This window comes from Molossus molossus, unplaced genomic scaffold (genome assembly GCF_014108415.1).
Source record: "Molossus molossus isolate mMolMol1 unplaced genomic scaffold, mMolMol1.p scaffold_m16_p_15, whole genome shotgun sequence".
In the NCBI taxonomy this organism is placed as follows: domain Eukaryota; kingdom Metazoa; phylum Chordata; class Mammalia; order Chiroptera; family Molossidae; genus Molossus; species Molossus molossus.
The window spans coordinates 18,486,006-18,510,840 of record NW_023425350.1 but is presented as its reverse complement, the minus strand read 5'-3'; the positions used below and the strand labels follow the sequence as shown (position 1 = coordinate 18,510,840).

At 50.1% G+C, this 24,835-nt stretch overlaps 1 protein-coding gene across 1 annotated transcript in view; it reads left to right on the top strand.

Annotated features, from left to right (window-relative positions):
- The window catches only part of ALK (ALK receptor tyrosine kinase), a 594,344-nt gene that overhangs the window by 314,522 nt on the left and 254,987 nt on the right, over positions 1-24,835 (top strand). The window contains exon 4 of the mRNA XM_036262276.1: positions 5,584-5,785. Coding sequence (XP_036118169.1) covers positions 5,584-5,785 — 202 coding nt within the window. The remainder of the gene's footprint in view (positions 1-5,583; positions 5,786-24,835) is intronic.

Here is a 24,835-nt window from a genome sequence, read left to right as displayed (position 1 = left end):
TCACGGGCAAGCAGAGACCCGGCTTTCCACTGGACGGGGGTGGAAACCTTGCTTGTAATCCCTGATCCGCCGCTAATATGCAGTATGACCTGAGGGAGATCCTTCACGTCTGTGCTTCTTGAGTTTATTCTAAGTACAGAAAGGTATTAGATTGTGTAACCACCATGTATGTTTCTGGCTCCGACATTTCACAAGTTAGATGTGGGATGTAGTGTATTCCAGTCGCCTCCGGGAGGGAGACCAACGCAGGAACTCAGAGGAGCCTTTCCAAACGTGTCATTCTGCCAGAAGGAGCCTACTTCTTGATGAGAGGCCAGTTTGAAAGTCAGACCAACAGGGAAGACGTGAGGTTCAAGAGATGATATAAATGTAGATGTACATACAGATATATCATTCTCCCTGTAGGATACCCTTTTTTCATGATAGTTTTTCCTTTCTTACATTTTCAAATGGTCTGCAGAGCAGCAATCAATCAGAGGAGGGTTTCCAAAGCATATTCCATGGTACATTATACGTAATGGCGAAAGAGTCCTGTGCCCAGTGGAGTTGGGACCCTCCATTTGACACTCCACATTTGGAGAGTTACAACTCTTGTCGGCATATTAAGTTTCTAAGAAGTCCTGCAGTAAAAGAGCCTGTTTACTTTTGGCTATCCCAGTAATCTCCAGACTGGCTCGATCCCAGATCTTTCTCATAATACCTGTGAACACCCCGTGAGCTGTTCCGTGGAGCACGCTCTGGGCCATGGCACAGCGTTACCCCCTCATCCAGGGGGGTGCCTCACATCGCACTCCTTCGTCCCTATTCCAGCCCGTTATACTTCTGCTGTTCCACCTAATATGACTGGCATCATGATCACTTGAATAAGTGAGAGCTTATAGTAATGATCTAATAGTTTAATTGCAATGGGGACAATTAGCCAATAGAGCCAGAATCCTGTGTGATTTATGGAGATGGAAATCTGTCCATTCATGCATTTGTTGATTCACATTCTCACTCAGAGAATGACTAAGAGGCTGCTGGTTCTGAATGGTGGATCGAGCACACATTTGTCTCCTGTCCTGCAATCCCACTAAAGTGATAATACAGGATTTAGCAGAGGAATAAATTCTGAACAGCAAACAGAACAGGAGGGGAGCCGCGAGTGATTTCTGGGCACCAGGAGGAGACGAAAGCTTGATGGAGCAAAGCTCGTGTCCACAGTTGAGAAGATCAAAGGGGTTTTGAGCAGAGGAAGGAGCCCATCTGCTGGGAGGCACCACAAAGCACTGCTAAGGCTCCCCCAGAAAGAAGGGTGAGGCTGAGAAGGAAGATTGAAATTCCTCTCTGGTGTGGTTAACCCATCTGGTCTCCAGCCCCTTTTCAACCCCCCTCTTGCAGACTAACGGCTGCAGAATGCTCAGCACTGGGGAAAGAAGAAGGGAGGCTGCTGCGACGGTCCAAGTGGACCGACAGAACCAGGGCTGCCCATCGTGGTGCTGCAGAGCAGACGCTGTGAGACGGCCTGTCCCTGACACTTGCCGTCGGGCAAGTCCCACGTAGAGAATAAGCATAACCGATGTGTATCTATCGGCGTTCCTACTCTCTCCTGTGTAAATATAAGGGCCTGATCCAGGAGCATCCAACGTGTAATTACAAAGCAAAATTCCACTGAGAAAATCTTAATCTTACTGACTTTATTCAGTGATTTATGAATCTAACATGATCTCATCTAGCAAATGGAGAGGACCTCCAAGGAGCTGTACAAAGTGAAAGACGTATTTAGAAGGGAGAAGGACAAGGAAGTTACACTAGCAAACAGCAGACTGGTGTGGCAAGGTCACCTTCCTTTAGGAGACAGCAGGGTCTAGCAGACGGGTGACCTCTGTAGTGCTGACCAGAACATTCCGGATTGACTCAGATTCCATTCCTGGGAGAGGCTGAAACGGTAATGAAGTTAGGTATCAAGCTTCAGTTTGGTGATGGGGGCTTAGCACCGGTGACTCCATTTTGCGCCTGTTGTCTCTTTTCTATCAGTATGAATAGCCCAGAAACATGAAAAAAGAAATATCAACATAAAAACTTGACCCCAGAGAAAATGAAGATAAATTATGTAACAGAGGTTACTTTGGATGACAAAGCTCTTCAGAAGGATTAAAGACTGAGAACGGGGGAATGAAAATATCAAAGAAATAATAAAACTTATCAGAGATGAAAGAGACATGCACTTTCTGATTAAAAGAGCCCACCAAAGAGAAATTTCTACTGCGATCCGTACCTAGGTACATTATATTGAAATTTCAGCACCTCAGTGTTAAAGAAGGATCCAGAAGGAACAAACAGATCGACTACAAAGAAATTAACAATACAAGCAGCCTCAGACGTCTCCTTAGTCACTGATACTGGACGACAACACTGGAGCTAGGCTTTCAAATTTCTGAAGCAGTTTCTAATCTAGAGACTATAGCCAGCAAAGCTATCGACCAAATGTGAAGACAAAATAAAAACATTTCAGATATTCAAAAATTCACAAAGAAGTTTCCCCCTGAGGAAGGTCCCTGAGGATAGTGGGACTAATGGAAGGTTCCAGTGAAGAGAAATTCAAGAATAATAGCTGTACTGGAAGCCGAGAAATCAACAAGTACAAATTAAAACAGGAAGTCAGTGGCTTCAAGAAGAATGGAAAGATTTCAAGGAATATATAGAAGTAGTGACATGGTAGAAAAGGCAAATAGAAAATAAGTAAAAGAAAAGGAAGGAGGGAGAGAGGGAGGGAGGGAGGGAGGAAGGAAGGAAGGAAGGAAGGAAGGAAGGAAGGAAGGAAGGAAGGAAGGAAGGAAGGAAGGAAGGAAGGAAGGAGATAGAAAATAAATAAAGGAGAAAAGCAATTAGAAATTTCTGGAGAAACAAACTGCACAGAAAAGTCCTGATTCAAATATGAAGCAAACTAAAATGTGCCACAATTTTGACAAGTGGCTCTGTAAGACAGAGAGAGAGAGAGGAGAGAATATTCATTTGATCTTTATCTTCACGCAGGAAACATTCTCTGTAGAGTGTGATGTATTATTGGACCTATAGAGATTATAAATACAACCCTTGTTTGCTGCCGTGCAAAAATATATAGTCATCAGTGTAAAAGAAATGCTTTTTGATTTTCAACATTTAGAGTCAACCTGTAAACAAAACACAAGACTTAATCCTGTGCACAAATTTGCCAATGGAAAGGAAAAGCAGATTGGACTTGGCCACAGGACACCCTGATCATATTTTAGGATAAAGGAGACAATGGGATAATGAAAATGATAGAAGGAAAGAGCACTGGTTAGGAGTCCAGAGACTTGAAGTCTGGTCTGGACTTTCAATTTAAGACTTTGAACAAGTCATTTTTCCATTCTGGTCTCCAGTCTGCTTCTACAGAAAAGAAAGGGCATTGTATTGCGTGATCGTTAAGTCTTTTTAATTCTGAGTCTTTGACTCTAATCCTTTTGTTCTATCGCTGTGCCTATGACAAGACTATCTCCCCCACTGTAAAACAGAGGAATAATATAGAGCATTTGCTGAGGGTTTAGAACACTTTCAAAGGCCCATATGCTAGGCCAGACCTTCCTAACAGTTACAGAGGGTTTGTTCCCAGTACCCACCAATGTCCTCCATCCAGCTCAGAAAGTCTTGTGCTGCCTCATCCTGATTTTCACCAGAAGTCACATCTACCTACTTCCAGAATATCACAACCTCCGATCCTGACACGACACCTGCTCCTTGGAAACGGCTTTGCTTCTTGTAGGAATTGCCCGCCCCCATGTCGTCGGTTTCTATCTGCATCATTCTCTATTGAGGGCTGCTGGCTCATCTGCCTGCTTGGCGAATCGGGTTATCTGGAGAAGGAGACTAATCTGAGGTGCCTGGGGAGAGGGGTGGTAAAAAGTCTGAGCTGAGCACTCAGCTGGTTCCCACAGGGAGTTTTGGGGGTCACTGGAAGAGCTTCCCCCGCAAGAGGACCCGCATCTAACGGGCCCAAACGTCCACGCAGAGGTGTGGCAGGTCAGCTAACGCGTCGGAAGGAATGAGCGCCCGGACAACGGAGCGGTGCTGTGCTTCTCCGCTGGCCGTGATCCCCACGCACGTAGGTGCCCTGCGGGTCCCGGGCCAGTGCTCCTGGAGTTAGGTTGGCTCAGTCTAGAGAGAAACTCTGCCGCAGGCACAGCACCAGGGGCTTGTCGGCCCTCTTTGAGGAGACCAGTTGCAAATTCACATGACTCAGAGACTCAGAAATGAATCCTAAGAGATTACTCAGTGCAGCCAACCCTTCTCATCCTATTTTATAAACAGAAAACTGGAACCAGAGGGAGTCAGCGCTTTACCCAAGATGACTCAGCTAGTAAGCAAAGGGGCAGGAGCCGTGATCTTAACTACTACAGTATACGTGACCCAGATACTTCCTTCCCAAGCACCCACCTCTCAAGGAAAACCCTGAACCGGTCATAACTATTGGAGAGCCTAGAGCCAACCCATACATTACTGGGAAACTCTGAATTGTCCAACAGCTATAAATTGGGTCTCAAGTTGACTTGAATGTGATATGGAGGACTCAGGTCAGCTCTGATTTAAATTGTGACCTGTGTCCAGCCGGTGTGGCTCAGTGGTTGAGCGTCGACCCATGCACCAAGGGGTCGCCAGTTTGATTCCTGGTCAGGGCACATGCCCAGGTTGTGGGCCCAAGATCCCCAGTGGGGGGCATGCAGGAAGCAGCCAATCAATGATCTCTTTCATCGATGTTTCTCTCTCTCTCCCCCTCTCCCTCTAAAATCAATAAAGAAAAGAAAATTTAAATAAATAAATAAATAAATTGTAACCTATAGGATGGCCTGAAATGCCAGTGTCCTGGTTTGTGGGGTGTGAAGGTACCCTACATTGTTTACAAGGTGGTACTGATGTCCTGGCTACACTGTCGGCATGTTTATGGAGGGAGTGACTCTGTTATACTGCCACCCTAGACCAGGATGTAAATCTATAAGAATGTCTTAGCCCCTGGGTTGGGTTTATGACTCCGGACACCCTGTGAGGATTAAGTAATGCACACTGTTCTTCCCCATTTCCCGTGGAGCTTTGTTAATTGCGCCTTTTGGCTGGCAAAGAATCTGTGAGCTGTCATCTCTACTTGAACTTAGAAGACTGCTGAAATCAAATAATTGATTATTTAATAGGGTGCTTCCACCCTACCTAAAATTGGGTGAAGTGCTCCTTATGCTTATCTCACATAATCCTTGCAACCACCCTTATGAAACAGACATTTCCATCCCCATTTTACAGGTAAAGAGCCTGAGACTCATAGATGTAGAGCTAATACGTAGGGGCACGACGGCGAGAACCTTGGTCTGCCTGATGATAAAGCCCAGGTCCTCAGTCACTGTTCTCTTGCTTCAGGTTTTCGTTTTTACAAAGATGACCTAAGAGGGGGAAGAGGGCTGGTGTGTGCAAAGAACGTGATAAAGGCCCCAGCATCGCGGACTTGGATGCCATTGGTCTCTAAGTCCCACCGCAGAGCTGCTGCTGGTCCACCGGTCTGGACACACCTGCAGAGTCACTTTCCCGGTCTCTTGGCAGGTTCCTTCCTCCTCCTCAACACCTCGGCCAACTCCAAGCACACCATCCTGAGCCCGTGGATGAGGAGCAGCAGCGAGCACTGCCGGCTGGCCGTGTCTGTGCACAGGCACCTGCAGCCGTCCGGGAGGTACGTCGCCCAGCTGCTGCCTCACAACGAGGCTGGAAGAGAGATCCTCCTGGTACCCACTCCGGGGAAGCATGGGTAAGTCCTTGCCCGTTCCAGAATCCATTATATCAAAGACGATTTTGCTTTTGTCTGAAAAAGTCCAGCCTGTGACATCTACTGAAAACTCACAATTGCCCTGTAATGGATAGGGACCAGATTGAGCCATAACTGCTAATAGTCCCTGCGGAGTGTCTCAGCACTGTTCTGTGGGGCCCTCTGGCTACCCAGGCTGGTGGCCCTTCCGGAGGCCAGAGGACCAGCTGGCAGAGTGGGCATTTAATGAATGAGTGTTAAAGACATTTATTTCCCCAAATCTGGATGGAGCCAAGAAGGAAACAGCCAAGGGGCATGTTAAAAGGCTGGAATGAAAGTAATTTAATGCGCTGGAAAGTGGGTTTTACCAGCAGAACTTTGGCGGGAAGGGAAGAGCAAGCTGCTGTAGCCGCCCACGCAGGTCCGGCGGGAGTGTGGGGCCCCAGGGCAGAAGTGGTCAGGAAGACAACGGTATCAAGTCAGGAGAGACTAGAACAGCCTTTGTCTAGGACCTCTCAGGCTTTCACAATACTGAAGTCACCCCCAATACTCATGTCAGTGAACTCCTCGAAGCTTCCAGAAGATGCTCACCTGTGTACCTGCTCGGTCCACTGTGCCTCTGGAAGTGGGGACATTGGAAAGCCAACGGGACCAGGGCATCTCTGTACCTGCCTTTTGTCTCCTTCCATAAGCGTAAATACTGTCTTAAGACCCCAGTTTTGAATGGCCCCAGGTCTGATTATTTTATAATCAGCAAGGGTGAGAGATCCTTCTTTATGGTATGTGTGCAGGAGAAAGACCTCTAATTTCTAGCTAAGCTTAGACGCAGGACTTAGTTTCTCTCTAAGAAAACCTTGCAGAGGGTCCTCTCTGAACGATGACATTACCCATCCTCCACCTCCATGGCGTGCTGGGTCAAGGGAGGGTGGATTCTGCCTACTGATTTCTCAGCAAAGCAGTGTGGACCTCTTAGTGCTATCTTGAAGGGAAATCCATAGACTCCTCTGCTGTACAGAGGAGTTCTGTTGCCCTGGGCATCTTGGCAAACTGCAGGACACAGGCCAGCAGTTCGAAGAGCTCTGGGTGTTTGTGTAGAGCTGGATCGGGGTTGCTCAGCCTCAGCATCATTGCCATGTAGGGCCAGACAGTTCTTTTCATGGGCATCGTCCTATGCATGGTCCCAGCTCCCAGGCCTCTCCCCACTAGATGCCAGTAGCACCTTCCCTGGTCACAACCAAAAAAATGGCTCCAGACATTGCCAGATGTCCCCTGGGGGGCAAAATCATCCCCACTGAGAACCTCTGGAACAACCAGAACGTTTTAGAACTGAGAGGAACCATGGGATTTACCTGGTTCAACCCCGTCAGTTCACGGGTGTGGGAACTGGAGCTGAGACCCGGGAGAAGGAAGGGACGTGCTCCACGCCACGTGATGGGGGCCAGTGTTGGCAGCAAGTGTCTAGAGCCCCACACTCGTGTGTGTGCCAACCACTGTACTAAGCCCTGGGTTACGAAGGTATGTAACGCCCAGTCCCTTCCCTGGGACGACAGTAACTATCACTGACACTCATTAAGTACTTCGTAGACGGGCTGGCCAGTCACTGCTGTGCACTTTCTATGCGTTTCCTTACTTAGTAGTCAACAACTCACTGAGGCAGGTCCTGTTATTGTCCCCATGTTACAGATGAGGAAATCCAGTGAGGTCAGATAACTTGCCCAAGGCCATGGATAGACAAGGTGGAGAGGGTCTGAACCTAACCAGCCTGACTTCATACTGTTATTGCTAGAAACGTTCAGTTAGTTGAGGTAGTGCAGCAGGAAAATAAAAGAATTATGCTGTGAATCAAAGCCCTGAATGTAAGTCATGGTTCACTGTTCAGTCATCAGTTCAGTGAACAATCATTTACGGGCTGTTTTCTATTTACCAGGACTGTCGAGGCACAAGGGATACAAAAGGCCAGCCTTGTGGTCACGAAGGGAGGTGCGATGAAGGAGCTCTGTGACTTCAGGCACACCTTCTCCCCCCCAGACCTGTTTCCCCATCTGTAAAGTGGGGATGGTGTTCCCTTGGAGCTGTGGGGTCAGTGCATCAAAGGGTGTAAAGGGTTTTGCACACTGTGACCTGGATGCAAACATATGAGCCCATTAATACCTTAATCGGCCCTGCTCTGCTCAGAATTTTGGAACAAAAGATTGAGACTTGTCTGCTCTCTGATTATAGGTCAGTGTCAGTCCCAAGAACCCTTTGGTTTTGAGATCCTGGGCAGTTTGGCTCTCTGGAAGCTCACCCCCTTTAATGTCAGAGATGACCCCAGCATCACAGTCCTCCGTGTGGCAAGGGGGACACAGTGAATTCCTGGTGGGGATGACAGTGATGATTACAAACGAGGCTGGCTTCTTTTTAGTGCAGAACATGGTGGTTTGGGGACCACTATTTGGAAAACGACATGCGGCGTTTTTAGTAATAGGGGAGGAAGTTGTCATAGCAAAGTTGGCTGGGGAGAGCCACAGAGAACAGCGAGTCAGAGAGGCCACCCAGTCCCTGGGAGCTGAGTCGTGAGCAGGCAACATCAGGGGCAGCCGCCTGCTTGGAGGCGCTGGCAGCGGGGAAGGCAGTCGGGGAACCCCGCAGCTGCTCCCTTCCTTCTCCTGGAAAGCAGCAGCATGCGTGAGGTCTGATGAATCACAGAGTGAGCACGCTCTGCCAAGATGGCCTGGCTTTGGCCGGCATCTCCCAGGGCACAGATGACAATGACGCGTGCCTGGCCTGTTCACCTGCTCATCTGGCCAGCCACAGTGGCCGCAGAAGCAAGGAGGCAAGGAAATGGGATGTCGCCCAGCCCAGCCCCACTGACCACAGAATCCAGCAGGCATAGGGTAGGACATCTTAATTAGAAATTAGAAGCCACAAAGTTCCCATGAATTAATTTAATATGATAATGCCTATTTAATGTGGTACGTTGTGAAAAGGCATAAGGAAAATGTCTCACGATGCGCCCAGTTACAGTAGATCATGCTAGATCCTTTCCAGTGCACACATTTATTCAACAACCGTGGACTGAGCGCCTCCGCATGATGGGTGCTGGGAATTCACAAAGACGGCGCAGGCTCAGCTTTCAAGGAGCACCCAGTCCAGCAAGGAGCACGCAGGCAAAATCCCCGCAGCACACGCTTGTGTCGACACAGGCTCGGGGGCTGCGGTGTTCCGGCTGGAGGAGGGCCGCTCAGGGGCTCCTTCCAGGACATCAGCGCAAGCGCTCCTTGCTCTCTGAGCACAGCTTCCTCCGGCAGCCCTGGTATCTGGGGACTTTATTACCTGTGACCAGAACCACACAACGTGTGGAGGGAAGAACTGGGCCCTGCGGGGAGAGAACTTGCTTATCATTTGAATCACTCATACTTGAAAAGATGTTTTAAACCTAAAGGAGTCAGTGATACTGAGGCGTGGGCCAAGCTAAGCTGCGGGGCCATGTCACAGCCCAAATGAGGCTCATTGCGGAGGGCGGCGGAGAAATGAGTGTCCACAGCACAGAACTGCGCCTTTCTGCAGGATCTCAAACCCTAACTCAGAGGGGACCTGAGTTCCATGTCCCCACTGATTTTCTGAGGGGGAGAAACCCAGCCTAGAGCATGATGGGATGTGATGGGGGTCAAAGTGCACACTCTAGAGCCCTGCCCTCTGGTGCTGTCCCCCCGGGAACAGCTGTATCAGGAAGTCCTGGGACGTGCTGCCCTTAGATCAAAGTCTGCAGGCAGCCTCCCTGGGCGAAGAAAAACCAATGTCAGAGTTGGGTACTCACATGGCACCATGTTAAGTAAACCAGTCACTTCTGACCAAAGATCCCAGCTGTAAAAGCAGTAACAGCCCTAATGGGAGACCTGCCAAAGTAGTCTAACCCACAGTGATCTAACCCAAAGGGTGTCAGGAGGCGCGGTCTCAGCCAGGGATCCACGCTGATGCACAGCAGGGTCATGGGGCAGCCACGCCCTCCCCAGCCTCCTCCCTTGGAAAACGGGGCTTCCAGCTGTACCCTGCCCCTTCTCTCTCTGCAGTATCAGCAACCCACCGCAGGTGGCCGGTCAGGGGGGGTAGCAGGACATGCCTGTCCCCACCCCGACCCCTGCTCTGTGTCCTCCCCACGCCCACCCCGGCAAACAGGACAGTTACCCGTCACTGACCCACAGAGACTTCTTGCCACTAACGAGCAGATCCTGAATCTTCCTGTAAAGAGACCAGCTGGTCTCAGCCAGCAGAGCAAACAAGAGGCTCGGGACAGGGCGACACGGAAAGATGCCACAGGGATTTGCTTCTGCAGAGATGCTGACTGCCTTTGCCAAGCTCTGCGGGTCGAGGTCCAGGGGCCCCGAGCAGTGTGGCGAGCCTGGCCCATGTGGGAGTCAGAAGCCTCTGGCCTTCGACATCGCCCAGCCCTGCTTGCGTTCTGCCTGCGTGATAAATGGGTGGAAATAAAAAGGTGATCACTTATTGAAATTGATGCCCTCGAGTGGCAGTGTCGCAATGATTTAATTTTAGGCCCAGCATTTCCTCACTTTCAAAGTCATTCATAGTGTCAGTTTCTCCCCTTTTCCCCTTGGTCTGAGTAACACACTGATAAATATACAATAAGGGCTTTAATGTCTGGGTGATTTACACTAAAAAGAGAAAGCCATTCAAAGGCTTTAAAGATAATTTTTAAAAGCCTTAACACTCACACCCAGGCTTGTCAAGGGCACGGGTCCCAGGCATGGGACCAGCCGTGAGGACCAGGCTTGTCAAGGGCACAGGTCCCAGGCACGGGATCAGTTACGAGGACCCAGGCTTGTCAAGGGCACACTTCCCAGGCATGGGACCAGCCGTGAGGACCAGGCTTGTCAAGGGCACAGGTCTCAGGCATGGGACCAGCCGTGAGGACCAGGCTTGTCAAGGGCACAGGTCCCAGGCATGGGACCAGCCGTGAGGACCAGGCTTGTCAAGGGCACAGGTCCCAGGCATGGGACCAGCCGTGAGGACCAGGCTTGTCAAGGGCACAGGTCCCAGGCATGGGACCAGCCGTGAGGACCAGGCTTATCAAGGGCACAGGTCCCAGGCATGGGACCAGCCGTGAGGACCAGGCTTATCAAGGGCACAGGTCCCAGGCATGGGACCAGTCATGAGGACCCAGGCTTGTCAAGGGCACAGGTCCCAGGCATGGGATCAGTCGTGAAGTAGGAGTTCTCTGAGCATAATGCAATCATGAGACTTGGGTCCTAAGTGCGCTGGGAGGTAGCTCCCACACAGTGTGAGGTTGGGCAAGTCTTTGAATCTCTGTGAGTCTCAGTTCTCCTGTCTGTAAAATGGTAATAATTGGCCCACTCATGGGGTTGCTGTAAGGATTTAGTCAGAGCTGGCCTCCTCCAGGCTGCCCTGGGTAGAGAGGGGATGGGGGTGAGGAGAGCCCAGTGTAGCAGTTTTCACCCCTAATTCTCAGAGTAACCACCTGTATTCTCTAAGTTGGACCCTAACGTACCAGTCCCACTGACGATGCCTGTATGTGCCATATTTCTCACCCCTGTGAACAGTAATATTGAAACAACTCCTAGACTGCTAGTCCTCCCTAGAGCACCTGGACTTGAAGCCATAATTGCGTAGGTCTCAGACTCTGGGCGTACAAATCAGAACCATGCATTTGACAAAATTCATAAGACTGAGTCTCATCCCAAGTGGTTCTGATTTTATTAGTCTTGGGAAGGGGGATGAGCATATGTATTTTAGAGAGTGCCACCCGGATTCTGGTATGCATTGGAAATTAAGAATCATGGCCAACATCTCGACTTGAATTGGTCAGTAACATAAGCTGGTAGCTTTTCTATATCCGTTTACTAACGAGTAAGGAGAAAAGTAAAAAAGAAAGCTTGAAGAGGGGAGACGGATTTGACTGCAGGGTACAGTCATTGTTCTCCCTCGTACAGGTGGACAGTCTATGACAGGACTTTCCATCCCTGCCTGATCCTGTTGTGCAGCCCCCAAGCGGGGTGGCTGGGGCGTATCTGAGAGACCGTGTACAGGACGGGTCTCTACCTGTAGGTCTACTCAGGACATACCTGTTGTTCTCTCTCCAAAATGACAGTGGCTTTCAAAGCCAGAGGCGCCCGGGGGGAACACAGAGTAGACTGAGAGACCCAGATCTTTTAGAGCAGAGGGAGCTTCCATCCACCCACCTGTTGTTCATCCATCAACATCCATCCATCCATCTGCCATCCGTCTTTGTTCTTCAGAAGGTCACACGTTGACTCTCCTCTAGGTCCCAGGCTAATGGAAGGGCCATTGCACTGTTTGCTTTCAGGAGGCAGAGACTATGTTTCTGTTCATGGTGAGCATCTGCGTAGTGCGTCAGGTTCCCAGGGGCTCCCATGTCTACCGGCTCATTTCGTCTTCACTGCTATCTGTCCTCTGCATTTTTCTCATTTCACAGGTGAGGAAACTGAATCTCAGAGAGTTTCAGTAATTTGCTTATGTTCCGGGGTAACACGCAGGGGAACACAGATCTTTTGGGTCTTTGTTTTGTTTTTTCCTTTTCTCTTGTCATTTCCCCAAGCAAGCCTTGCAGTTGGACCCTGGTATCAGGGAAATCTTGGCTCTGAAAAAATTGAGACCAATTCTCTCAGTCAGCGAAGCCTCTTTTCCAAAAGACTCATATGGTTTTTGGTCACCCAACTCTGGGCCACAAGCCGTGACGGCACAGACCTCAGCTTGTACATCTTCTTGTCCCTCAGAGCTTGGCACCGCCCCTAGCCCATGTAGGTGCTCTGTGTTAGGTGAATAAACACCAGATCAATGTATGGTGGTCCTTCAATGCTGTTCTTCTCAAACCTAAGCTCAGGGTCTAAAACTTAAATCCCAGTCCAAGATCGCAGGAGAATCTTCAACCGGTGACAAGATGAAAAGTATTTTTGCCCGCCCTCTGCCAGGCCCGGGAGAGATGTATAACCCTCCCCGGGGCTCAGGAAGCAGCTGTCAGAGTGTACCTGAACTGTGAAGGTTGCCACTAAGTACAAAGGACAATTCCTTTCCTGGCAGGTACAGCTTTTACTCACGATTGCTTTCATTGACGGGCGTCAAGGAAAATAAATGAAAAGACCATTGGCTTCTGCCAGCTTTGACCTTCGAGACTTGACAGCCCAGGGGTTGTAGTGGGCTCTTGAGCCAGTTGCTCTCGTCGTCCCACTCTGCCCTGGATATTTGATGGATTGAACACCGGGAAGATGAAAGAATTGTGAATGCCTGTAACCCCTTGGCTTGTCAGAATGACATCTTGACAAATCCCATAATGATAAATATAGGTTGTGTACAAAGAGAGGTCAGAATGCATAGAGACAATCACTTCTCATCGGGGAAGTGTTTATTGAGGTTCAGCACATCCCAGTGTGGGGGAGATGCTGAAAATAGGCGGAGGGATTCAGGCGAGAGACCCCGGGGTCAGGGAATGCACCATTCACGTCAGCACGCGCTGCGTCAGCAAAGGTTTCTGCGTCTTAGGAACTGCTTGGACTCCGTGACTCCTCCTGCTCTGGGGTTCGCAGTGAGGTTTGGCAGTGCACGACAAGGGACCGTTGGGACGCCACGGGGAAAGGGCTGTAATGGGTGTGAGCAGGGCCCCTCGGGGGCAGAGGAGCGCTCGGCTGCAGGCCAGACGCCCGGTGGCCCAGACGTCTGCTGGAGCTGGCCGTGAAGGGAGGGGTGTCTGGCCGCTCCATGAGAGGAAGGCCCCACAGGGAAGGCGTGTGTGCCAGGTGGGCAGTCCATCCTCGGGCTTGGCACTCCGCCTCCCTGCCCCTCCCCAGTTCTCAGAGTGCTCACACTCGTGTGTGCCACCAGCTTGCGTGGCAGCCACACCGTCCCCCAACACCAAGGCAGTCTCCAAACAGGGAGGTCTCTCCCCTGGACCCGCCACCCGCCTGCCACACCTCTTCCTGTAGCAGACGTCCTGCTGCACGTGCTCAGGAGACTTCCCCCGGGTTCGGCACTTTCTCACGTTCTTCTCTCTGCCGGTACCTTCCTCCCAGACGAGGACTCCCAGTTCCTGTAGAGGGTCCAGGCACACAACAGTTTTCCACCCCCGCGCACATGGATTCCCGAGTACAAGCTATCCCCACGTTTGGTTGTAATTGGCCTAGACCCCGAGAATTTGCTGTCCCCCTGCTGTCCTCCCCTCTGCGGGAAGTCAAGTTTGTTACTCATGGCAGATTGCCCTTCACCGCCTTTCCCACCAAAGGACCCTCACTCCGTTGTCAGCACCCAGTGCAAGGTCGCCTTCTCTGACAAGCCCTGTAGGGCTTTTCAAATGGCATTGCCCCTGTGGGCCTGTGACACCCCAACTTCCAGCCGGTGTCTCCCACGAGTCAACAGGGACGCGGTGTCCTGCCACTGCTGGCTCCTCAGTGCCAGCACTAAAGGGCGGGGAGTGAGGCTGCTGGCTGGGTGAGCCGGACCCTGGCAGCTTGAGCAGGAACCCGTCCCGTCCCGGACGCCCTGCATTTAAGTCAGGATGATAACAGCACGAGGAGGAGAGGTGTCTTCTTGGTCTGTGGGCGGCTCCCGCAGCTGGCTGCGGGGCTCGTGCACAGAAGACCTCACCTCTCACAGCTCGGGGGACTGGAAATCCAAGGTCCCCTGCCGGGGTGCTCTGTAAGGCCCTCCTCCCGGCTCCCTGCTGGCTCGTCCCCCGCTGTGTCCTCTTGTGGAGGGAGGGCGGGAAGGTCTTGGAGCCTCTTTCATCAGAGCACGAATCCCAGTCATGGGCTCCGTCCTCAGAGTCTGATCAGTTCCCAGAGGCCCCGCCTCCTAAATCATCGCCGTGGGGGCCACATGCAGAGCACCGCAAGGAGAAAGAGGCACAGTTACTTCGCACTTGCTCTGTGGTGCAGGAAACTGCTCTAGGAGCCTCTGTGTGTCCTCTCACTTGACACCGTCCTACCACCGGCGTCTTCCAGAGGGGAAACTGAGGCTCAGTGAGGTCAAATAACCGGCCCAGTGCCACGCAGCTAGTAAGGAACAGACTGGCTGGAACCCCATCCCTACGCTGTGTGCCTCCCTATCACCAACCAAAAACGACAAATATATTATTATTTATTAACCATATTTTTTTCTTGATAAATAATACGCAGCCGCATGTTCTCTATGGTGCGCATGTCATCTTTCCCATCCTAAGTGAGGGGCAGAATTCTAAGCCCTTGGCCCGCAGAAGGAGCATGTTCTGGAGAGCAGGCAGCCCTGAGGACAGGGACCTGAAGGCGTCATGCCTGGGGCTCCAGACGTATGGGAAGTCCAGCTGCAGAGCGTGGCCTTGGCTTCTGTCTCCTGCGGTGGCCCTGCCCATCTGGGCCCCCTGCAGGTCCACTCTGTGGTGAAGAAGCAGGATCCGGTGATGATCTTAGTTATAATGAAAAGGTCTAAGCACAGTGCGGACGGCACTCGAGTGCAGACCCCGTGGCCCGCATTGGCTCCAGGCCTCCGAGGACATGCGCCTCCCTGCCTCTCGTGACCTGGCCTGCTCGCGTGGCTCCTGTCCCCCTCTTGGTTCTGTTTGGAGTAGCACACTCACTGTCTAGCTCAGTTTCTCGCTTTTTATAACAGAAATGCATTTTCTTACGGCTCAGAGCTTTACTTAACAGCTATATCAACCACAGGATTTCACATTTAAAAGGCTTTACAAAGCCTACGCACGGATTTGGTGCAGTGTTTATTCCTGAGAGGATCGTACATCTCTAAGCTCCTCGGAGTGTTCCCACCACCCCTTTCAGATTCCTGACAGCTCTCCCTCTGCCGGTGGGTAAGCCTTAGGGTGGCCGGGAAGGGCAGGGGGTGCGGGGGAGGCCGCCGCTCATGAACGGGAGCAGACCGAGCCCGGCCCGGAGCTGGCGTTGCCAGGAGCCTGGGTATTTCTTGAGGCCGTTCACAGACGAGCACTGGGTTACTGAGGGCCGGGGCCTCCCTCCACCCACGGGGCAGCCGTGGGACTCGAGGAGAGCCACGTGCCGCTGTTCCACAGTGGAAGTCCCCAAATGGAATAAATCAAGGCCTTGATGAGAGAACCGGTGAGTGGACGTCGTAGGCTATTGATCTTCTGCTTCAAACCCTTCAGTGAACCCCTGTGACACCGAGGACAAGTCTGACCTCCTTAAGAGCATGGCACGTGACCCTGATTGACCCCACCCTCTTGAGCCTGGCTTACCCACTCATTTGGACCCATACTTCCTTTATATCAAACTATTCCAAGTTGCCCTAAGTGAAAAAAGTTATTCCAAGCCCTCTTGCCTTTTCCAAGTCCCTGACCACCAGACACAAGTCTTCTCCTCCTTCAAGAAATTATCTCTTAGCTCCCAAACCTTTCCCGAGAGCCCAGCCCCATTCCAAGCAGAGCTGGTTACATCATCCTCTGCACCAACTTTTGTTGCCTGGTCCACAGCTCTGAGAGTCCTCAGCCCTGCACCACATTGTCCCTTTACAGGTCTTTCTTACCAACTAGGCTCCCCGAGAAGACAGACGGACACTGTATATCACTGTGTCTCAGAGCCTAGCGCAGTGCCTAACTCAGAGCATGTGTTTGAGAAATGCTTGTTAATGAGCAAAACCCTGAGTTAATTGGACCAGGGACTCTGAGAACTTGATATATGGTTTTAAGAAAGAAAATGCATGTAGAAAGCTCTTGACCAAAATGTCATCTCTATCCTCCACAACAACCCACTTCCTTCTACCCAGCCCCGGGTAGGGTGACCGTCCTCACCAGGCCATCTCCAGCTGTAGCCCTAGTCACTCACATTGCTGAGCAATGCGGGCACACATGAGCCTTGAGATGAGATGGCTGCTAGCGTTCTGGCCGCCCTCTCTGCGATCCTCCTAGCCCTCCGGCTTTCCAGGTAATTTCCTGTGTATGTGCCCTGTATGTTTCCTGATTTCCCACAAGAGACTGTACTTGGCATCCCCCCCACTGTGTCCTCTCCTTCCTTTAACACTCTTTACATTCCACTTAAACACACTGACTCCTGTTGAGTTTTTATCTTTTCAGACAAGCTAGAATGAATTCCAATTGCACTCTCCCCAACTGTTCCTTAAATATTTCCTCCATTAGTTTGTTTCTTCTCTCCCAGGACTAAAATTCCTTCTCACTGAATGAAGTCCTGATCATTATTGCACAGGGTGTTTGCCTGCAGGCCTCGGAGAGACTGCGCGTGGTCTCCTGCCTCGTCTTTCCGTGGGGAGCCTCCCAACGGATGACTTCCGTTTCTAAGAACCCTCACTTGTCTACCCACTTGCTCCTTTGACCTTCGGCCCCGTTGTCTGACAAGGCCGGCCTCTGGGGTTTGGGGAGCTGGTGGCAGCAGGTTCACTGTGTACGGAGCCAAGCCAGGAAATTTGGTGGTTGGCAAAGCCAGAGTGCGGATGAAAAAAGAAACTCCTGGATTTCACGGTATGTTCGTGGTCCTTGCGTCCTTGGCCTTCTTCTGTGGCTGCCTCTCAGTTTCACTTTCCCGCACAATTGCTTAGGCTAAGGCGGGTTGAAGGCATGGTGTAGCTAACAGAACTTGTAAACACGTTTCAGTCATGGAGTAGAAAATTCAACTCCTTACTCCAACCCCAAACCAACGCAAGAGCCTCTTCCAAAGCTCATCTGGCTTCAGCTCATCCTCGTGCAAAGCAGACCAGCCCACCGTGGGCAGCTCGAGCTGCTCGGGAGAACTCGCTAGTGCCCACTGGCTTTGTCACCTTGGGGAAGTTATTGAATGTCTCTGAAAAGTTATTTAATTTCTTCAAGCCTCTTGCGTCTCATCCATAAAATGAGAATAGTAATACCTGCCTTGTAGGAGCTTTGTGAGGAGTATTGCTTTCAACATTACCTAGCTAATATGTATCGAGTGTTTACCGTGTTCTTAGCACTAAGGCATAGGATTGCACTTAATACCACAATTTCCCTACGAAATAATACCGCGATAATGTATACAAGGCACCTCGAATAATTTGAGCAGACAGTATATGTTAGTTCTTTCTCCTATTTCACTGTTATCCAGTTGGTCCTCTGTTTCTCCTCTGGAATCCCGTAGGACAAGCCTACTTTATCCTAACAAGGCAGCTTTTCTTCCCTTTGAGGGTAGTTTTCATTTTTTATTTTATTGATTTTTAGATAGAAAGAGGAAGTGGGGGGGGAGAGAGAGATCAACTTATTGTCCCACTTATTAATGCATTCATTGGTTGATTCTTTAAAAAAAATTTTTTTTATTGATTTTAGAGAGAGGAAGGGAGAGAGAGAGATAGAAACATCAGTGAGAGAGAACATCAATTGGCCGCCTCCTACATGCCCCCCACTGGGGATCGGGCCCACAGCCTGGGCATGTGCCCTGCCAGGAAGAGAACCGGTGACCTCTGGGTGCATGGGTCGACGCTCAACCACTGAGCCACACTGGCTGGGCCATTGGTTGATTCTTGTAAGTGTCCTGACTAGAGATCAAACCACCAACCTTGGCATAAGGGGATGCTCTAACCAACCGAGCTACCCGGCCAGGGCCTCATGTCTCTTTTTACCTTTTTCTCCCCAGGCTAAACAATTTTAATTTCCTCTATAGCATGTTCTCCAGAGCCACATTCTGCCAATGTGATCTCACCAGTGAAGATGCTGGAGGCCTGTCCTTCAGTGATCGGAAACCTCCGCCCACTGACTTAGCCTAAGCTTGGATCGCCCTTCCACGAGCTGCGTCCTGCTATATGAACCCCAGACACCCTAAAATTGACACGATTAGGAACCAGGGAGGCTAGAGGAGCATTTCATCAAAATCATTTCTTACACTGTTTACATCTTTCCATCCCAATGGAGAGTGCTCAAGTTTCTTTTGCAAATAAACAAGGCCTTTCTTGTTTGCTATTGGCATTCCCCAAAACGTCTAATTCAAAAAGAAATTTAATTCTGTCCCGGGCTTTCACATCATTTCGCTGTGTTTGTCATCCTTGTGGTCCGCCAGCTTTGCCCCTTTGTTCCCCTAATTGCAGAGACATTTTTATGCCGAGTAGATTGCATCAGGCCCGCTGCAAAATGGATCAATTTGGGAAGAGTATGAGCTGCACTGTTGTCTTAAGTGTGCATTAACATTTAGATACGTTATTTAAAACAGGCCTGGGTTAGTGCCAGGGAGACAGCCTCATGACTATTCTGACTCATTCTCTGCAGCCAGACTCTGGGGAACCCCGTAACCCATCCCGAGCCCTGTGTTATTCTCCATCCCTCTAGGGAGGCTTGAACTAGGTGAGATCTTTTAAGAGCTCAGATTTGTGAACTTGATTGACAAACTGAGTTTGACGTGGTGATCTCAGAGTGAAACGCAGCCAGGAGCAGTAGACAGCGGGGAGGAGAGGTTCCTCTCCCGTCATCCAGCAGGCGTGCACAGGACAGCTGGGTTTATGTACAAATCGGACAGCCAGAAGTCTTTGGCAGTAAAATGAAGCACACACAAAGAAACAAAAGACACCAGCCAACATTCTCTAGTGTAAAAATTAAGCAATGTCCTGGAAACCAGTGAAAAGGAAGAGCTGCAATCCAGATGATCACGCTGTGATTCGATGAGCTAATTCTTTTATCATCAAGAGTCAGGTAATATGTCCATTAGTGGCAGGAGGTGTAGAAATTGGATAGAATGGCAACACGTGGACAACTGCCTGATTTATGCTTTTTCAATCACCTGGGCTCAGGGCCCACACTGGTAATGGACTCCATGCATCAGGAGATTATCCCACGTGGCTCCTGGTTTCTGGAGAAATCTGGACATCTTCACAGAGAATTGGCTGAATGATACAACGCATGCAAAAGCCCTTAGCACAGTGCCTCAGTGAAAGGTGGTCAAATCTACTCAGTCTATTTTAATTTCACATTCAGAGATATAATGGTGTATTAGATGCATAAGGGAACTAAAACATCAATTGTGTAATGCCATAATTAAGGTCCCAAAGCCCTGAGGTGCACAACTATGAGGATCGTAAGGATGGCACCTTCTCCGGGAGGTCTTCCTGGACACCTCTGTCCATGGGCATCCCTTTTGCCTTAGCCTCTGAGGCCCTTAGTAAGTAACAGCTCTCTGCCCTGGGAACTCAGGAAGTGTACATTTTCGCCAGTTTCTCCCAAGGAGTGAACTTCCTGCAGGTGTGCTGCGCTGACCTTTTGGTGCCCCCAAAGTCCAAAACAAGTGCCAGACGCAGAATAGGTATTCAATAAATGTTTGTTGCCTGAGCAATTAGAACTAAAAAATATTGTCAGGCTGCCATCCAAGTTGAAGTAGATGATGCATCAGGGTATCTCACACTTTTGTGCTGGGTGGGAATAAAGCAGTAGATGGGAAACAATGCATGAAGACCACTGCTCACCAGCTTGGTGCCTGAAAATAGCAATAACCAGGACTTGTATTGCACTGACTATACAGTGGGCATCGTTCTCAGTGCCCTTACCTGTATTTACCCATTTAATCCTCACACGAATCCTATGAGGTCACATATCATTACTAACCCCATTTTGTGGATGGACACAATGAGCTTGCTGACAGTCCTACAGCTAGTAATGCTCAGAGCTGGGATTTGAACCCACAGGGTCTGGCTCCAGAGCCCATGACCACGTTGTGTGATATGACCTCTAAAACCAAGATGTGAAGAAGTGGCTCCCTGCTCCCTGCCCAGGGGAGTTCACCGGTGGCCCTGTCAGGTGACATGTGAGGTGGACAGAGACAAACACCAGTGTGGAGAGACTGTCTCCTCTACATGATCCACAGGAAACAGCATCTTCGCTACCGACCCTGCGACACCACTCCCGGCGGGTGGCAGAGTGGGCCCCTTACTCCAGCTACCTTAGGCCTGGGAGGGGCGCCCTACGTAGTGATGCTAGGGAGAACTGAGAGCAGGACCTCGCTGAGCCCTCGTTGCTGGAAGATGCTTCCTGCACAGCCCTGTGTCCTGAGGATATACGTGGGGAGGGGGAGGGGAGAGAGAGGGGAGGGAGGAGGGGGAGGGGAAGGGGGGGCACATCAGATCTACATTCCACCCAAACTCCCAGCAGTGCACTTAGTCATTTCCTTCTATTCGTAGGTGAAATTAAATCACAAACCACTATGAGGGACACATGCATAATGTATTATTGGATAAACTGAGGCAAGATGGGCATTAGGAAGACGGCTTACACGCTGCAGTGTGGGAACCAACGCTGACTGGGGCCAGACTAGCTCTGGCCACCAGAGCCCCAGGCAGACCCCGCGCCCTGCGCCTCGGCCCCGCTCAGTCAGGCTTCAACGGCCCTTTCACCGCTGCCAATAGGATTTCCCAAAGCTCGAGAGGAAAAGCGCAAAACCTCTGTCTCTTTTCCAATTGGCTTATGAAAACGTCCGCCTCTAATTGAACTTTCCCCTCTCGCGCTGTCCTCTGATGTCTGGACTTAATTGCTTTTAAACAGGAAGCTGCTGTGATCAGGAAATTCAGTTACATCTGCATCTTTTGTGCTGAAACGATTTTACCGAATGCTTCTAAAGCTGGTTACAGGTTGATTTTCATGAGAGCCGTGTAATTCCCACCAGCCTGGCTATAATTAGTTATCTGCCTACATGATTGGGGAAAGAAAATTATTTATTGATTCCCAATTCGGAATGAAAATCAAAAAACGTGTCTCCCACAACCACGATTCCATTCTGACCTCGCTGCCTTGGTGAGATCGCGCCCCTTGGCCTACCCCTTCCTCCTTCCATCCAGGGAGGCCCTTCTCTTTGTCTTCGTTCATTCATTTGTTCATTCATTCGGTAAATACTTGTCTCGGTAAGTATTCCTTTATTGCGTGCAGGGAAATGTGCTGGGTGGCGCGGACAGAGCTGGGAACAGGCAGCAACGGCTGCTGTCCTCATGGGGCGCACACTCTAGGGGGGTGAACATACACTGCCGGTTACATGGATAATCGTGAAATTACCATGCGGTCCATGATGGAGGAGCACAGCCTTGTGTGAGCCCTTACAGGAGGGGCCTGACCCGGGTCGGTCGGAGCCGCCTTCCCAAAGAAGTAGCCTTGGAACTGAGGTCTGAAGAGAGAGTGGGAGTATGACAACGTGACAAGACCCTTTCTGGGCGTGGGGGCCACTTGTGAGGGCCCTGAAGGGAAAGAGGTGAGACATTTTGGAGGGAATCCAGGAAAACGGATGCATCTGGGCCTGAAAGTAGAGCGAGGCCGGCTGGAGAAAAGAACGGGGTGAAGACAGGCAGGGGAGAGACCGGGCACACGGAGGATCACAACCGTGTCCCAAGGGCCGAGGAAAGCTGGTGGAGGGTTGCGAAGACAGGACTGTGCGTGACCTGGAGGGGGCGCCGTGGGCATGGGGACCCGGACCTTTGCAGCAGCCCAGGGGACAGGCGGGCAGTCATGACTGCGGACAGCGAGGCACAGAGGGAATGAACAGGCTCGTGCATGTCCGTGTACAGGCTGCAATAGGCAGGTTTAGGGATGGGACACAGGCAGGCCAGAGAGGAAGGTGTCTTTGCCTTGCTCCATTGGGTGAATGGAGCCATTCACTGAAACAGGCAAAAAGGAAGGAGACACAGGTTTGGAGAGGGAACAACAACATTCATTGTGGAGCTGTGGAGTTTTTAGAAGTGGATATGCAGGTGGACACGGGGTTCTGGAGCTCAGAGAAAACATTTGGGCAGGAGGGAAAAAAAGTAGGATTTGTTGGCATGACCTTCGAGCCAAGGGGAGTGTATTCAAGTGCCTAGTAAATTGACTGGTAATGAGTCATAGACCTAAATGTAAAATCTAAACTACAGTGGGTCTTCCAATACTGTTGCTTATAACACTGGTAATAGGAAAAAATCACCTGCCGGCGGGGCCACTGTCCGTGCGGAGTTTGCTTGTTAGTCCATGTCCTCATGGGCGTCTCAGGGACCCTGGATTCCTCCCACACCCCAAAGAGGTGCACCTGAGGGGAACTGTTAGTTCTCAGTTGTCCCAGTCGGACTGAGGGGGTGTGTGGGTGGCCCTGAGAGGGAAGGGCATCCTGCCAGGGGGGGTTCTCGCCTTGTCCCCTGAGCTTCCGGGGAGTGGGGGGATCCTGCCACCCCCCACCCTGAACTAGAATAAGCATATTGGAAAAGGATTATTTTACTTGTTTATATTAATCTTTCTCAAATGTACGTGTAGCTCACATTTATTTCAGTGTTCAATATTAGAAGTGTCCGGGGTCTCTATTTAGAAGTTTGGTGATGTTTCTGTGACCAGAAAATGCCACATAAACTTAACTCTTCTTTATATCCATTAACCTGTGGTAACATTGGTTTCATCAGGGATCGGTTCACTTCAAGTTGCAGTTTCCAAGAACCTACTGAAGATGCTAAGTGAGAACTTACTGTGTAAGATTTCCAGAAGAAAACATGAGAGAAAATCTCTGCAAACTTAGATAAGCACAGCTTTCTTAGATAACATGCAAAAAGGTTAAACAACAAAACAAAATATTGGCCAATTAGAAATAATCAAAATTAAAAGTCTGCTCTCAAAGGATTCCGGTTACAAAATGAAAAACCAAGACACAGAATAGGCGAAAATATTGCGAAACCAGGACCAAAGACCTGTGTGTGCCCCCATTCACGGACAGTTCCAGAAAATGCAAACTAGTCTACGCATCTACAGGGACAGAAACCGGGGGGGGGGGGGGGGGGGGGGGCGGGGGAGCAGGGCAGCACTGACAGCAAAGGGGCGAGAGCACGTTTAGGGGGCGGTGGGCAGAGAGGAAGTGTTCTCTATTTTGAGTATGGTTATGGTTTCATGGTGTAACAACTATTAAAACTCACCATGCTGTCCCCATTACATGGATGCCACTTAACACACCTCAATTATACATCAGTAACGCTGAGTTTTAAAACAATACCTAGAGAGACACTAGCGTGGGAGGACAGAAGAGGTGGAAGTAGTGAATGCCCCTTGTGTAGACAGATCGAGGAGCTGAAGTGAGGAGGGTGGTCAGAGGTGGCCGCGCAGGGGCAGAGGGATCAAAGCCACTTATTCACGTCCTGTTGGTCCCTCAGTCTGACATGCTCGGCTCAGACACAACCAGTCAGGATCGAGTTCTGATTCATAAACTGCCTTCCTCATGAAGGGTTCCCAGGAGACTTCAACCCCTTGTTCTCTTCCTTTCTCAACTCCATAAAACTGTCTAGACTGCAAAATAACACTCCAGTGCCTCATCTGATCAGATAATGCCTGGAGGTTGCTGTGCTCAATTCTGTGTTTCCTTTGTCTGACAATATGTGGTGTTATCTTTGTTTACAAATTGTTTTGTGTAGGTGTTTCTGGTCTCCCCCAAGACTGTTCTCTCTCTACTGGTTACTGAATTTTTGCTATAAAAATATTGTCCATATCGAATACTTGTAGCATCCTATGAAGTAAGTATTATTAACTTCAGTTTACGGGGCAGAAAACAGCCAAGGTTCAGGGAAACTAAGCAGCTTTCCAAAGCAGTAGAAGTTGAGGTCTTTGTGAGTTTTCATTTCCTTCAGAATTCTAAAGCCTGCTCACAGGCACATCGGCACAGCCTCCTTCCCCACGGGGCAGGGTTTGTACCTATTTTGCATACCTTTGCACCTGCTATGGTGCTAAGCACACTGCAGATGCTAAACAAATATTGGTTTATTCATTGATTGATTTCCCCAGCTAATATTTTTATGCTTTAAAATAGCAACCACCTGCCAAGGACACTTAAGGGGCTTTAAGAATGTCAATTACTAGGTACATTTCATCCTTGCTGGAGCAGATTAAGGAAATAGCTACTGGGGGTCCCAGGCTTTTTGTCACTGTGTGGGTGGGAGCAGAGATAATCAAGTCAGCTTCTTTCTCTCTGCTCACCCAGCTGCCTTTCACTTGCCCTGGAACTTCTGCCCCTTCCTTTCCAGCAAAGCGACAGGATTGTCAGGGGCCATTTCCACAGGTCACTTTGACCCAGACCAATGGAGTAGTTTCCATTTACACTCCTGACCCCCTAGGGAATCCTGGAGCAGGAGTGGTGAATGGCACACTACATG